This window comes from Syngnathus acus, chromosome 2 (genome assembly GCF_901709675.1).
Source record: "Syngnathus acus chromosome 2, fSynAcu1.2, whole genome shotgun sequence".
Taxonomy (NCBI): Eukaryota; Metazoa; Chordata; class Actinopteri; order Syngnathiformes; family Syngnathidae; genus Syngnathus; species Syngnathus acus.
Genome location: NC_051088.1, coordinates 6,202,951 through 6,219,891, shown reverse-complemented (window position 1 = coordinate 6,219,891; position 16,941 = coordinate 6,202,951). Strand labels below are relative to the sequence as shown.

Sequence of the window (16,941 nt, the reverse complement as noted above, 5' to 3'; positions counted from 1 at the left end):
GGAGACTGATGTTAATAATTTCACGCAATTGTTATCAGTGATTTATACTCTGAACATCTAAATATATTTCAAGTTTTATGAAAAAGAAAACAGTAACATTTGGGAAACATGTTCAAATCTGTTCATAATTCACCCTCTCTTATGAGAAACAAAGGCCGTGAATGTCAAGAGAGTCATTTGTTTGTGTATTTATTCATTCAGTCATTTATTCATTTGGGGGCTGTGTATTCAAGGGATATTTATAGTTTCGTATCCGATTTAATCGGGGGGCCGTACGGTGTGGGCAGGGCTGGCTACACAGCGCCCCAAGTGGCTAAGAGCGGCGTTACACACAGCAGCAGGAGCGCTGCGTTGAGCCGCTGTGCGCCGACAGGAGTGATGTGACCCCGGAACAGGACGACACACTCCATTCAAACACAGCGCACAAGAAAGAAAAGCTGGACCAGGAGGGGTAAGATCACCATTGTTCCTTCCTACACATGATCGTCGGCGGCTTCGGGGTGTTTTCCAAACCGCTGGCTTCCTAGCCCTCGCGCAGAGTAGCGGCACCTGGTTGGCGTTCGCACCCAAAGGAACTTCTGCATTCAAGGCTTTTGTCTCGGGCGTGCTAGCCAGTTAGCTTGGCACCTTAGCATTGGCTACTTTACTCTGGGCAGTGCGTATTAAGTGGTACCTCTCTGTGTCTAGTAAACAAATAAACGTTTAGTCATACCCAAACGCTAGTCGATGCCATGATCGGGAGAAAATGTTCAAAATGTTGACCGAAATGTTCCCTTGCATGCTAGCGGCAGCGCTGCTACAGTTTGAACGTCCCGCAACATGAACGCTTGAACCCATCACTGTAATTAGCTTTTTCTCTTTTAAAGAAAAACGCGTTTTGTGAGTTTAATTTGTATTTCGTGTAGATGTACGAGTACAACGCGTGACATTGTGAAAGGAACTGTCAGTCAAAAGTAATGTCCATCCAGCATCAACAATGAAGTTGGATTCATTCATTCGTATCTATAACTATATAATAGCAATGTTTCCCGACCTTTACTGATTCATCGCCTCACAGTAGATGGGAATCACTGGCTTTATTTCAGCTCAATAGATCATGTACATTTAAACTCTATAAGGAGTACACTTACTTTACTCTTGTGTGTTCATGTTTTTCCAACCACAAATGCACGTCAATTGCTTTTCCTGTGTGAATCCGCTAATGGCTCAACTCCTTCTCGGCATTTCTATTTTGGGATCATGCCTGCATGGATGCATTGTGCCACCCTGTCTCACAGTGTTCGCTTTCTGCATGTGAGGTTGCCGACAGCCATTTATGTATTGAAGCTGGCATCCTTTCAGGAGCATTGGGGAGAGCGGCGGCCCGATGGGGTCAAGTGCTGCGACCTCCTCCTGGCAACGAACGTCTGTTCTCATGTGCCGCAATATGTCAACCTCACTCTGTACATCAGCCTCACTGAATGGCTTGTGGGGGGCCCAATTCTGTTATTTTGGCAAGTGATTATTATTATGTATTTATTGAGTTGACCATAGTTGTTTATCAGTTGCCTGTGAACTGCAGATCAGCTCACAGCCTCCTGCTTGGCTTGGCACATTCTTTTGACACCCTGTCAACATTACCGGGCCATACAGTATCCTCCTGTGGTCTGTTACATTGGCTCGAAAACTGCATATGTCCTTTCGTGACTCGATGCAACTTGTTCAAACAGATGCCCGTTGAACATAATTACAATTTCCTTCATCGGCTTCAGGTGACCATCTTGGCCTGTGCGATGTACCCGAACGGTTCAGCCCACAAAGATAATAATGATAATAGGTGAAAATCAACAGCTAATACTAATGAAAAATCATACTCTGCTGTGCTTCTGAATGTTCTGAAGTCGTGTTTCCATGAAAATGCTGCACAGTAGGTCGAGCCCCGATGCAAAGGGAAAAAAATAATAGCCTAATGTGAATAGATGTAATCTTTGCATCTTCTTACGAACCAATTTTCGACTTCGGAAGTAAAAGTACGACTGTATTTATTTTTCCTAAAATGAAAATTTGTGAGGCCAGTCAGCGTCCACTGAGAATTTAGCTGCAGAGGTTCAATTTAGTGCTGGCGGTCAAAATTAATTGACAACAAACTGATTATCAAATGAATCACCTTTATATGAATAAAATCAGATTCTTTGATTAATCGATGGGATAAACTATAGAATAGATTCTAAAAATATTTGATCACGACAGCCCGTATTCCATTCTGTGGCTGACATCTCTGCACGTTGCTCATGGCGTTTTCCCCTTGCACAGAGATCATATTCTCAAGTCAGAATTTAATTCTGTGCCTCGACGTGCACACGTTTGAAATCTTTCAGCCTAAACCCCCAGGGAGCAACTTAAAGGCTGCAGCTTCTGTTGCGGTTCCTTTGAGCATCCCTGTGCAAGAACTCTGGGAGAAACTCATTATGACTGATCCTGCATCTACTCCACCAGTGAGACAACACATCGGATTCCCCCCCCCAAAAAAAACGTTGCAAGGGATTCATGTTTTCAGTCCCTATTCATTCCCTACTCTATTGCAATTCTCAACATCAACTGCAGAGCCCATGTTGCGAATTAAAACATCAACCAACCCATGTAAACTGTCTCCCAGATGTGCACCATTATGTGAAGAAGGCTTCTTTTCTAGCTTCACCTTAGCCATCTTTGAAGCAGATCTGTTCGGTTGAGCTAGATTGTTTGAGTTTATGCCTCAAGTGGTGACAACAAGACATGACCTACTTATCGGTCACAATCCAGTTCATTACCATTGTTTGCCAATACTGTAGCCATTGTTGTAGGCACAGTCCATGTGAGTAGGTGGCGTTCAATACGGGCAGCCCGTCGACGTTCACTAAGTCGAAGCAAAGCTTTTCCTTCGGCCTCTGGTGTCGTGTCATCTGAGTCTCACGGCCGAGTGCCGATTGAGTCAGTTAGCAGTTATTACCTCGGCAGGCACGGAAAAGGCTGCGTGAATGAATAAAAAACACCAGTAAGTTTTGGTAGAGTGGAACAGAAAATGAATGCGTGTAGCCGTGGACAGTTGAAACTCCAAAACACAGATGACAGCAGCTTCGAGTTCTTCTACTGCTGGTTGCCAGCATACCAGTTAGAGAGAAGTCTGTCCAAATTTACTTGGACATAATTCAGTATGTTTTATTCCTGTGGCCACATAGCTGCTTTCCAGAAGCGGGCCAGACCGTTGGCAGTTCAGTTGGCACCCGCTGCACCATGCTTGCTGGCAGCCTACTTGAGTTTCCCCGCACATTCGCCGAGGTTACTAGAGCGCCCCACTTGCGAATTCAAGCTATTGATTTTGCTCTGCTTTTCTGCAAATCATCCAGAGTTCAGCGTGGACGTTTACCGTCTGTATGTCTCAATTCCACTTACTAAACTTTTGGGAGGAGACTCATTGTTGCCTTATTTCCTGTGCATCTGCTTCCTGAAGGAGTTTGATTTGTGTCAACACAGTCCGCTGTTGTGCATCATGTGAGCTGCGGAGTCAGCCAAGTGGCACAAGTGGACAGAGCCGTGCCTCAGTGACACTCTCTGCCCTTCGTGACCCTCTGCAAATAGGAGGACCTATCACATTGCATGTTATCCCCCAAAGCAGACTCAGCGCAGTCAGTGATTGTTCATATCTTTCATGAATTTCTCATCTTCTCACTAAGACGCTAAATGCTATGTCATAAATGACTAAATTGGTGTGCTATTTATAGTGTTCTAAATTTAACGTTCTGCTGTCTTTTAGAAATGTCGCACTACTGTGGCATTCAGCAAATAAGGAAGACCGTATCATTTGCAGGAGCTTGCCAAATGGGCACTTTACGGAGTCCTCATAAATAGTGTTTCCATCTTGGAAAAAAACTCAAATAATTGCCACACTATGCTTTCAGTTTAGCATGTATCCACGCAGCGGTGCTGCTGTAGTTGAGAAGGCGATAGTCGTCCAATGAAAGGAAATTCCAATCTTAAATACGCGCATGTACTGATGGTAACTGTGCTCCATTCAAAGCATTTGTCAGCATAAATGTCAAAACAAATGATACTATGATACAGCATTCAGAAACTGCCCATGAATGCTACAATTATCCTCGAGCTTCCAGCCGACTGAATGGCAAAGCGTTTTGCTGTCCTGGTGCAAGGAGGGAATGTGGGACGAAAAGTATTAACCACACAAATTATTGTATTTAGCAGCAGTAGAAAATGAATTAAAGGAGAACGCATCCATTTATCAATTGCGGTATTATCATTCAAGAAATGTTGATGTTATCTGTGGATAGGAAGGGGTATTTGACTACATATTTGCTTGATGATCATTAGTTATTCATTAACGCCCATAAGTTTCTACAGGGTTGTGAAGGGGATCGGAGGATCTTTCTTCAGAATGTTCTGAATGTCCTTTTTCTTCATCTTAAGTCCACAAATGAGTCAAGACTGAATCAACAGCGCCAAATAGTTTGGTGCACTCCATCATCATTTTATTTGAGCAAACAATTTGTTATGCTCAATTGCCCATCACTACTAAGAACTTAAAAAAAGGCAGATTTGTGTGCACTGTATTTTAAAACTAGATTTTTTTATCATCATATACTGCCAACATTGGTTCAGTTTCCTGCTGTTTAAACACATAGATGTAATATACCTGTAAAGCAAATCAGAATTGACCAAATTGATCTGAAAGCCTGTGTAAGGATGAGGTTGTTGTCGTGCAGATGGGATTTTTCTTGAGTTGTGATACCCATTAGCGCCTCAGCACCAACATAACAGCGAAGGGTGAAGGGATTTGGGGGTTGGCTGGCGGGATGGGGATGCTGGGGGGGGTTGGACTGCGCTCAGCATTAAAGAACGTCTTTGATTCCGTCTGGAATATTAGCAGTATGTGTCTGATCCCATTCGAGCTTCCCTCAAGGGATTAGTGTATATCCAACCCACCTATCAGACCCACACAAAGGAGCTTGACGGCATCCTTTATTGTTGTCATTCAACCGAAAAGTTCAATTCATACACTTAACGCTGCTTTATGTATTTTTTTAAAGAATTGCATTCATAGCAATTCACCAGCCGGAAAATAAAAATTATTTTCTCAATTTTCGGGCACTATGTTTGAGCACAGGCACATCAGAAATGTTTTTGTGAGTTGAGCGTTTGCAAAACGTTTTTAATCTATCTGTAATGTGTACGTTTGTAGAATAGCTTTTACATATACCGTATTATAATAATATAAGACGACCCTGATTATAAGATGACCCCCTCTTTTCCAAGACCCAAGTTTGAAGTGTGTGTGTGTGTGTGTGTGTGTGTGTGTGTGTGTGTGTGTGTGTGTGTGTGTGTGTGTGTGTGTGTGTGTGTGTGTGTGTGCGTGTGTGCGTGTGTGCGTGTGTGCGTGTGTGCGTGTGTGCGCGCGTGTGTGTGTGTGCGCGTGTGTGTGTGCGCGTGCGTGTGTGCGCGTGCGCGCGCGCGCGTGCATATATATGTATATATATGTGTGTATATATATATATATATATATATATATATATATATATATATATATATATATATATATGTGTATATATATATGTGTGTATATATATATGTGTGTGTATACATATATAATTCTTAAAATGTCAACTTGTAAATATTTTTACTTTAGAAATAGCTCTAATGGTTGAATATGAGGCCCGATTCCTCTCTGACTTCTTAGAAAAGCATAGTGCGCTGGTTAGTTGTAAAGGATGAATGTCCTGCCCATTCTGCTCAAAATGACAATTTTGCGTCACCAAAATCTGCATTTAAGCACTGATGCTGGACATTTTCGTCTTTTTTAGCCGGACAAAAAAACAAATTACACCCATCGGGACATTGTGGAGCCTAGATACTGTTAGGACTCCAAATATGTACCGTAATTTTCGGACTATAAGTCGCACCGGAGTATAAGTCGCACCAGCCATAAAATGCCCAAAAAAGTGAAAAAACCCCATATATATGTATATAAATCGCTCCTGAGTATAAGTCGCCCCCCCACCCAAACTATGAAAAAAAACCGCGACTTATAGTCCGAAAATTACGGTACACATATTCAAACATCAGGTGCCAACATCAAGCAGATCCAAACACGCTTTTCATAAAAGCAGTTGTCCTATTTTGCACAGAAAATGGATGTGAAACATTAAAGCCTTTTGTCCCGCCAAAAGCAGATGTGAAAATGTTATTCGTCTCAAAATAGGTATGAATATTAATGAGCCTTTGTTGTATAATCGTTCCACTCTTGGGGAGGAGGGGGGTTTTGAGGCAACACCTTGTGACTATTCGTCATTGATGGTCCGCTAAATGCAGGGAAACGTGGTGATTTTGATTATTTTCCAAGGAGTGTGCGTTTACATCCGTCTCCATAACTCACGATGTGTTATGCGTTGGCTCATAAAATATTCCTTTCTTATCCTATTCTTAAGTCTTACAATCGTTGCCATCAGATTTTGATTTGAATGTTTGTAGAATAGTGCAAATTTCAATTGTACCACAAATTATGATCCAAAACAGTTCAATAGCATTTGAAACCCATTTTAAAACATTATCCTTGAAAATAAATGACTTGTTGAGAAGTGCACAGTAAAAAATTTGTAGTTTTCCTTTCCACTGGCTGGGTGGCTGTAGATTCTGAGCAGACTGGGACTTTTAGACCAGGTTGGGTTTATTATTTTGACCTAGCAAATTGGGATGAAGATGGAATCGTATCACATCATCCATGTGACAAGGAAAAATGTTGGTTTGAACCTAATGCGCTGGGTATAACTGCGCCATCCCCTTTAGGACCCAGTGCTACGTTAGCGATTTCACCCAATTTGGGTTACTTGTAACCCAACAGTTTTCAGTCCTCTGCTTAAAATATATGTAGACAATGGTGAAAGGGAACACGCAAATGAAACAGACATTGGTAAAGAAGCATGGGATCAGATCATAGTCAATTCACTTGCTCACAGTAGCTACCAAAACAGCAGCTCCATCCATGTACTCGCATCCCTATTTGAGTCAACTGCTCAATTAACTATAGCCCTGCATCAAAGAACCTGTCAACATGTATTAGTGGCCCTTTTATGGAGATAAGAGGCTGAACTAGATTGCCAGAACTGGCCGAGTCACTGTGACTCTTGAAGATAAATTCTTAGAGAAGAACAAATCATTGCATACGGATATGCTGCTCTCCCAGGGTTATAGTCTAATGTTTCATTTAGATTCATGACTTTTGTGTAAAGCAGAGCTTGCATTTATTTCACGAGATTTGGTTGTTTATGAAGTTCCACCGCATGCTCGGTGCGTGATAGGTCCAATGCGATGACTTTGATGCGGGTGTGCTTTGCTGATTTCTTTTATCGTCTTTTAACAAAGATCCCCACTCCCTCCCTCTTTTCCTATATTTTGCATCTCTGCAGACTGACGGTGAAAATAGGTCATTAGTTAGACCGGGTAGAAGAGATGGAAGTAGCGGGCAAGGATGAGATCTGTGGGAAAATCACATTAAATATTAATGAGGCCTTGCCAACTGTGTAGCTGGGACTACTGAGGAGCTTCTAACGATTTATTCCTGCCTCAGGGGGTGGCGGGTGGGGGGCTGGGTTCTCTGGTGTGAGATCATCAATTTATGAGACTGTAGAACACTTTTGCATTTCTGGTTAAATAACATTCACATGAAATGCTACTGCTAGCGTAGCTCAGGTGGCCAATCTACAAAGTGACTTTCGGAGACAAGGCGATGACACATTGAATGCTGACATGATTTGCTGAAGGAGACAATGCTATGTCTGTCTTCTTGAATTTGTTGTCATAGAATTTAGACGCCAGGACTTGCACTGGCTTTTCGAGATTTCCCCACGGCCGCAAGGGAAAAACCCCAAGTGACATACAACTGTCAAATATTTTTAGAATAAATTATTCTGATTGTTCGACTAGTCCTTTGATTAATGGATAGGAAAAATCATTTTGGATCAAACCACAAAATGTGCATGTGAACTGCAGGTATTATTGTCCTCACATTCCACATAAATGTCTGTTACTTTAAATGTGTGTGTGCCTGGCCTGGTGAGTGACGTGGGAGTCGGCAAATAAAGAGTGTACTGGCTAACCGTTAGTAAGTCTGGCATGCTGAGTGCACGGGTGTCAGTTTTGGTCTTAGCAACTTGTGTATACAGTTTATCTTGATGCTTTTTGTTCCGTTAAGTACAAAGTAATTGAAAGTGCACCAGTAGCTGTGTCTATCCTTGACCAGTGGTAAAGGCAATGCAATCTGTTCAAGGCTAGAGTAAAAATTAGCTAATCTCGATACCTTGCGTTGGTGACCATATATGTCCTATTTTAGTAAGTTAGGTAATTCTGCTCTGGGGTAAACAAATTTAGCTTCATCTTCCTTTGTAAGTGTGAAATGATTCAAAAATTTTCATTGTCCGTCTTTTACAATGCAGTAATTTGTGTGACAATAACAATTAGTCCTTGTGGGAAAGTGATCGCTACAAAGCTTTGAAGCAAAGACTTTGCTTTAAAAAAAAAATGGAGGATTTATTTAGACCTCAGGTCAAAGTATATTCAGTATTTCATGGGGTAGTTAGTTTTTAATTGTGGTTTTATTTTATAAGTAATCTGTCTGTTTTATTGTTGTTTTTTTGTGTGCACGCAGAGCCACAGGAGCAGGGGGGATGAACCGCGAGGAGGCCCCGGGAAAGTCTCCTGAAGACATGTACATCCAACAGAAAGTGCGGGTCCTGCTAATGCTAAAAAAAATGGGATCAAATGTACGTAGAACACGCAATGATCATGTTGAGCTGATTTTACGTCTACATTAGCTTGCATCAGTTGTGATCGTGTGAACTCCATTGCCACAACATGAGACCTCAATCTGCACCACCTTATGAGCCGCATTCTGCATTTGTAAACCGTACTGTTCAAATCGGTACCAACTGAAATATTGTTATATTTTGGCATTTGGAGTAGTTGGGAACAGCACTGCCTCATACTGAGGGCTGTTTCTAATATTTTGGTTATCCTTTTCAGCTACATGATCAAAGTCAAAGTCAGCTTTATTGTCAATCCCTTCATATGTCAAGACACACAAAGAAACCGAAATTCCGTTTCCTCCATCCCACGGTGACGAGACATACAAGTAGGCGACACAAAACAAAAACAGGAAGGCACAAACCATAAATAATAAATAAAATAAAATAAAATGAGCGATGAATAAATAATTAATTCAATAATTTGATGTGTCATATGAAAATACAACCGTAATAATAAACATGCAGCATCTTGGTAAAAGGGAACTTTACTAATGGCATCTTTTCGGCACATTATTTACAGCTTACGCCAAGTGAAGAGGCTTTTCTCCGGAATTATGCAGGTGTGGTCCACAGTCAGATGAGCCAGCTGCCACAGCACAGTATTGATCAGGGTAAGACTGACTCTCACTCTTACGCGCAGCAGAACGTCCAGCGTATGGTATTCAACACATCACATTGGCATCTTTGTGAGTTCACACATTTTTCTGGTGTGTGCACTCCGGCAGAACTCCCACATTCCCTGACTCGAGCCCCCACTCACTGTCCCCACAGCACTGAAAGATTACTCACAGTAGCAAAGAAACTGACTGCAAGAGAATGAATCATCCTGTGTGCTGAGTGCGCTTTTTTTTTTTCCCCCCCCAACGGTTGCTTTTCACATGTGTCCGTACAGAATTCTTAACATCGCAAGTCTGACCTCTGTCAACCGAGTATTCATAGACTGTCATTTCATAGTGAGCTATGGTTGCTGTGATTGATTTCTGCCATCAGATGGCGCTTTTGACCACATTTTTGCTCCAACCACTCCTTTGTCATGAGACTGCCACAAGATGACGCTGTTTAAATGGACAGACCGCATGACTTTGCACAGACCTTCAATGGGCTGCAGTGTTTTATGCTGTTCTGCGTCATATTACAAGTGTTACACATATTAGAGATGGGTACACAGATGCATACAGAAAGGTGGACAGACGTATAGACACATAAGATTTTTGTTTATGTATGTATGTATGTACGTACGTATGGATGGATGGATGGATGTTAACGATAATCTTATGTGTGTGCGTGCGTGTGTGTAAACAATAATATGTATGTGTGTGTGTGCATGTGTGTATATAGGCAAATAGGCAAACCCTCTGTACTTATGAACCTGCACAGCTGGCCAAAGGTGTGCTGGGTATGCATAATACATCACAAAAAGACACATTTAGTGTCTGGTGGCAGACTGCCGGCCCACTCTCACTGTGTGCTAATAAATAATTAGTGGTGTTCATCTTATCCAAAGTGCAGTGATTAGGCCTCATGGAATTACCTAAAGTGCCGTTAATCACTTGGAAATGTTCAGTTCACCGCTCAAGGACAACCGCTCCAACCATCAAGGTGATTAGATTCATTAATATGAATTCTGAGATTTTATCTCATTTATATGCTGTAATTGTGCAACTATTTTTTTTTTAGTAATCAGCTCGCCACTTAAATCTGAAAATTACTCATCTAAAATTCTTATTTCTCTGTGATACATATTAGGAACTCGAGTATAAGAAATAACTGCATAATATAGTTTTGGGGATAATGAAAGAAAATTAAAGTTGATTGCCTACATTGTAATTGTACACTTGATTTTTTTTTTTCTAAAAGGGATCAAGCTGTGCAAATCTTACTTCAGAATGACAAAAATAGACATGTTGTCAACCTGACAAAAACTGCAGCCGAATTAGTAACATGATGGCACCCATTTCTCCACTTCCTTCTTCCTTGCGCTTGTGCGATTGTCTGTAATGGACCCTTATGTTGCTTTGTTGTTACATTACATAGTATGTCATACATTTTATATTGGTATGAAAATAGCTGTGATTGAAAAGTAAACATTCTATATTTACAACATTTTGAAAGACTCCGGGGTGGATGTCTCCTCCGTCTCAGCAAGCCAAGTGTTCCCTTCGACATGACACGATAATAGGCTGATGTGTTAGAAATGCATTGAAGCTACAGAAAAAAAAATGCAAAGGTCACATGGTCCCTTTCAATAGCTGCAGGTTCTCATCATGGCGTGATAGCGGGTCATGTCAGACATAGCCTCATCGATTAGTAAGAGGGCAGCAGGGGCACAGCAAACGTTGTCACTTTTAAACAACTCCGGAGGTAGAAGATGTGGCGCTTCCTCTTCTACGTCGCTTACATCAGACTCATCGTCAGTTGCAGTTCCAATTATTCCACAGGCCTAGAGCGCCCTCTTGTGTGAAAATAAATGATATAATATGTTAATAGGTTCACACATAAGTTGCTACCGAGTATAAGTCGCACCAAACTATGAAAAAAGCTGCCACTTATAATACGGGAAATTCGGTTATTCTGAGATAACAACATTTTATTCAAACAACGGCATTTGTTAAATAGCTAAAATTTCAGTTGGCGTCACAGTAAAACCAATGAACTCGTTATCTAGTCTTATTTAACAGTTCTCTGTCTCAGAAACATAAAGCTGCCTCAACCAAGGCGGAGCGATTCGTAAAGGAGTTTCCATAGCAACTTTACTTGTCCCGGGAAATCTAAGCTCCCCTGTGGGCTTTTGGTGTTGTTGCGACATGCTGCGGCAGTGGATTCTGAATAAGAAGGGAGCTGGCGTGCAAATTACACAGCCTTAGTGTGATATTTTGATTCTCTGTCAGTGGCATCTCCTCATGCATAAATATGGTTTCTTATTTCACTTGACGACCTTGAAGTGAGTCAAATGTCTTATATTTGCTTTACAGTTTTGGAAAATGCAGACTTGTTATGTAAGACAGAATTTCAAATTCAAAACAAGTCTGTGAAGATGTATAAACTCCATTTTAGCTTTCAATACGCTTTAATTTCGATTGCAAAAATGTTTCAGCGCAAATATGCCGCCAGTCTAACCTAGGTGTCCTTAATCAGTCGGAGTTGCTTTGTGTATCCACTGCAGGCTTTTTCATGATTGCCGTACAGCATAGTTTTATCATGGAATATTCAACAAATATTCCGCACATTGTCTTACACCCTTTTAGCAAGTACAAACATCATCGGTGAAGCTCACATATTCATTAACATACTGGTTGGTTATGAGTCACATCTACACTTTTTAGCTCATGGCTCGCTTCCCAAATGTCTACTTCAGAAGGTGTGTTTTGCAAGGACAAGTCGATCTTCCACCCTCATGTCTGCTACTGTCTTTTTAAGGAAACAGTAGTTTTTATTAAACATTTCACCGATCTATAATCAAGTAAGCTGTGATTCATTATTGAAATGTGTAGCTTATCTGTTTGTTATTGTCAACTTGTTAAGCTTGATCACTCATACAGTGAGGTGGGGGGGCATGGACTACAGACGGATATTGAGCTGTGCTGAAGCTCAAAGCATTTTGCCTGCAGCATTCTGGCCATTATCTGTCGCCTGGCAACGGCTTTAAGGGGCCCGGCCTTTCCAGTGCGTAAGCCTCAGCTTCTTTGTGTAGTGCTTTATTGTGCATTAAAGGGCGTGTATGTCTGTTTGTTAGTGGCCGAGCAAGGTCCGAACATGACTCTTAACATGTAACTGATGCGGACTGCCCATTCTCTCCTAGTTCCATTCGTCCTTTTAGTCATTCCACTCAGGCGGTGTCAAATGTTTTATGATGCACAATTCGGCCGAAATGTCGTTGTGAAATTGAGGTGTTCATCCTCCTGAGGTGCACCTACCTTCTTAACAGCAAATGTCAACACGCCGCTGCCTATTTGCGTTCACTTTATTACCACAACCTCATTTAGTTGGCCGGTAAACTCCCATGAGACAAGAAGCTTCAAAGTTCACATTAAAAGCACCCATCCAACCCCCTCCCCCAAGCTCAACCTCAATTCCATATAGAAACACAATCGTCTGTCTGACTCTGTTGAGGAGGGTCCGCTGTTTGTGCCAAATAAAGACGAAAGCTCAAGGTCTCTGGCCTACTTTGATATCTGCACAGTAATTAAATCCAACAGGCACTTGAGGGCTGTGGAGATAACAGCTTTCTTTTTTTCCCAGTCACTGGCTGGTTTCCTTCATGGGTGTCTGAAAAGGTGTTGGTGCTATTTATGTCAACATTCAATTCATCAACATACAGGCAAGAATGAGAGTTGAACAAGAAATGTCTTTTCAATTGGAGTTTATGTTGGAACCTGAATCCTTGTGCATGTATGCTATTGTATGTCGGACTTGTTACGGGATTTTGATTAACAATTTTTTGGTTAGTTTATTTACCAACTCGTTCCATCAATATTTCTTCATAATGTAGATAGATGACTTAAGTATTCCAGAACTGGTCAAACTAATTCCAAAATGGCCGCCACTAATAGGTGAATTATTGAATAGTGAAGACCACATTGGTGGAAGTTCACTGTAGACAATTATTCTGAAAATGGAGTCATGTTTTCATGAGCCGTGGGGTCTCCTTTCTAAACGCCAGCTGCTCCTTTAAGAAATTTGCGCCATAAAGTCACTGCAGCGCTCACTGATCATCTGCGATGCATCTCCATCTCCATATGGTAAATTGACTTGACATGATTTGGGAAGGCACAAACCTGTCCATATCAGGTCCCACCGCTGATTGTGCATGTCGTAGCACAAACCAAGCAAGAAGACACGATCTGAGGGAGGGCGCAGGAAAACGTCTGCTGCTTTGAAAGTCCCCATCAGCACGGTGCTATTTTGAGGAGAACACAAGTTTTAGCCGCCGCAAAATAGACAGGCCGGGTCATCTGGAGGTGAACTGACATGTCTCGCAGGACATGACGACAGATCGAGCTTCCAAAAGATGGACTCCAAAAACCATCTCCTTTCTGACTCTTTGTCCGACAGGTGCAGAGGACGTAGTGATGGCGTTCTCGCGGTCAGAGACGGAGGATCGACGACAGTGACCACGAGCCCCGACCCGCATCTGGCCTCACCCAGCCCCGGCCAAATCCTCATATGTACGTAACACAGAAGAGTTCAAGAATGGAGGAAGGAACCGGAAGGGGCAGACACGCTCGCTCTGTCCGTTTCCTCTCCAATTTAAAGGAAAGCGGATGGCCGCGGCTCAAGTGCTCGGTCAGCCGTTAAAGCGGCTGGCGGCCTTGATGCTCAAATTGTGTGGATGAACATCAGATGTAGTTTCTTTTTTGTTGTTTTGTCGGTCACGTGGTGGATCAAGTGAGAAGCGGCGATGTGTGGTGACTGCCGTGATTAATCGGTGGGGCCTCCTTTCTAAACACCAGCTGCTCCTTTAAGAAATTTGTGCCATAAAGTCACTGCAGCGTTCACTTGTCCACCGATCATCTCGTCATCTGTGGCAACTGCTGAGCATTATTTCTCCTCCACCCGGGTTTAGATTTGTGTTGTTGACCATCACAGTTTTATCACAGATTCCCTCAACACTATGGAGGTGTGTCAGGTTCTGTCAAAGCACGCTTGAATTCCTGTATACAAGGTCAAAAACATTGGTGCCCACACATTATGGAGTTTTAAAGAGGGAAAAAACTTCCCATGTAAACACGCATGTCAATGCTCGAGTGCATTTTGAGCAACCAGAAGCCTCGAAAGGCTAAAGGCTTTTAGGAACACTCATTGTTCAAGAATGAAAATGCTTTTACAAACAGTACACATGGCCTTTATTCACTTTTAGTTGAACGCACATGCTAAATTGAGCAGTTAGTCCATACATATGTGTGCATGTTCACGTTCACAGCTGGCCCACCATTCATCACCAGTCGCCAATTATTGGGCGGGGTGACAGATTCGGTGTGATTTATGGGATCCCCCCACCCTTTGAAACGAAGCCCCACGTTGCGCTTGTGCTGCTTTATTTTTTAACATGTGTGAAACAGAAAAAAAAAAGACACTACAAGACAGGTGCACATTCTTAAAATGTGGTTGTTATTGCAACGTGGAAAAAAAGTTTATTGTAAAGTTACTTGGGAATCCTGATTGTGTGCTGTCTTTTTAAGTAACACATTGAGACATTGAAGAAAAAAAACAGACACGTAATTTATTGTTTACTTAACCGCCTCATGTTATTCAAACGCATCGTTGCAGTGATCAAAACAATTTGGTCATTTTTAACTACAATCAACCAAAATAGCACAACTGTGTGTGCGCATTCTGTTTGTACTGTCTCTCTTGCACTATTATCAATTGGCATATTGGCACAAAAACATTTTGATACACAGATTGTGTTCAGACTGAAAAATAAAATATTTTAATTGACTTGGCCTATCTTTACCAATCAGTGTGCTTTTCTATAGCCACACTCTGTATTTAATGTGTTTTGAGTACACTTTGTATAACTTAATGATGTCATTGTAACGTTTGAAAGTCAAGCTTGTCTTTGCATCAGCTCACCTTGCTCGTCGTGCGCTTCTTATTCCTATTTTTCCTAATGTCTTCACCAGCCAACGTGAACAGCCAACAGATGGGATGACAAAGACATATCTGTTTACTTTTGTTTTCTATTTGTCTATGCATCTGTTTTTTTTCCTCTCTTCTGAAGCTGTCTTACTGTACATTTTGCTCATCGAGGTTGTTCTGCAACCTTTTGGTGTGTGTGTGTGTGTGTGTGTGTGAGCGTGCGTGTGTGTGACTGAAAAAGAGAGCGCACGCTGCTGTTGGATTTTTTTACTGTGATTTTTTTTTTCATTTTTTAGAAGGTGGAACTTTGTATATTATTTTAATCTCGGTCATCATTGATTAGTTGTTTGTTTGTTTGTTTGTTTTGGCTGCTGACAATGTCTTGATCTAAAGCTTCCAAACCTATACCAACTGAAACATTAAAGGCATTTGAAACAGTAACTGCTCTCTTTAGCTTCCTTGAACACCACTGAGTTGAATTTTCATTTAGTGCTGTTTCAGTGACAAGATGTCTGACATGAATCGGACGCAGGGGCCGGTTTAGTGCAACTAATACGATTGCGATCGTTAAATGACGCAGACTAATATTGGTCTGGTTTATTAACAGGGCTTTCAACAGGGGTGTGTAGACTTTCTGCTGTACATATTTTTTTTCATGTCCTTGTTGGGTGAGTGTGCCTTCCCACTGGGTGAAGCAAAGCCAAGAGGAATCTAGTGCGGAGGAGGGAGAGGCACGCTGACCGGCAGTAATGCGGCGTCAAGAGCCAACACAAAGTTGTGTGCATGCAGACACACGCACTCTGCGGCCCACCCTTCACTTCATGACTAAGAGATGAGACGGTAGCTCAAATTCTCACTGCTGCTCAAGCTTCTCTTCACCAGCAACAAGCCAAAGGTGGTTTTGTGATATTGTGTCCTCCTCCAGGATTCCCACTCCTGTATCCGCTCACACACATATGGAGATGTCATTATTTGAATTTGGTAGCACATAAACTTTGCATCAGGGGACCCATTACCTACTGATGCTTTAGAATGTAGTCAGTAATACATTTTAATCATCTGTAAGTTTTAAAACCTCCACCAGTGCAGTTTGTGCAAAATAGTGGACATCATAACCAAAACTATATTATATAGCTTCTATTATCAAAAGAGTTTTAATTTAGTTTGTATTTGGTACCTACCAAGTAAAACGTTAGCAACTTTGTGTGGCTGCAATGATTGAAATAACAATCATTCAAACCTACGGGAAGAGTCTTCAATGACCCTAATACGACCAAAAACTTTTTTCAAACTGTAAAAAGGATGGAGGGACGGACAAACGGCAGAATGCTGGATAAAAATTGACTGAAGTGCTTCATAATTACAAATTTAAACTAATAATAATACATCAGCAAGATTGAACAAGACTAATTTATCATTTTCTTTACTAAAAATTACATTTTTAAAAAAATCAATAAACATAAAGCTTGCATGATTCGTTTTGCCAGTTTGGCAAAGGCGAATTACGCAATCACCAGTACAATCACGAAGGTCA

At 41.6% G+C, this 16,941-nt stretch overlaps 1 protein-coding gene across 1 annotated transcript; it reads left to right on the top strand.

Moving 5' to 3' along the window:
* The first annotated feature begins 293 nt into the window (after window positions 1–293).
* On the top strand, window positions 294–15,848 carry ctnnbip1 (catenin, beta interacting protein 1). The gene is made up of 4 exons (XM_037278990.1): window positions 294–451; window positions 8,672–8,786; window positions 9,349–9,439; window positions 13,881–15,848. The coding sequence occupies exons 2-4, from the start codon at window positions 8,691–8,693 to the stop codon at window positions 13,937–13,939; spliced, it is 246 nt and encodes an 81-aa protein (XP_037134885.1). The 5' UTR covers window positions 294–451; window positions 8,672–8,690; the 3' UTR covers window positions 13,940–15,848.
* The last annotated feature ends 1,093 nt before the right edge of the window (window positions 15,849–16,941 follow it).

Coding starts and splice junctions, on each gene's coding strand:
- ctnnbip1 (XM_037278990.1), top strand. CDS start 8,691: ATGAACCGCGAGGAGGCCCCGGGAAAGTCTCCTGAAGACATGTACATC. Junction 8,787..9,348: donor TAAAAAAAATGGGATCAAAT/GTACGTAGAACA, acceptor CATTATTTACAG/CTTACGCCAAGTGAAGAGGC. Junction 9,440..13,880: donor ACAGCACAGTATTGATCAGG/GTAAGACTGACT, acceptor TTTGTCCGACAG/GTGCAGAGGACGTAGTGATG.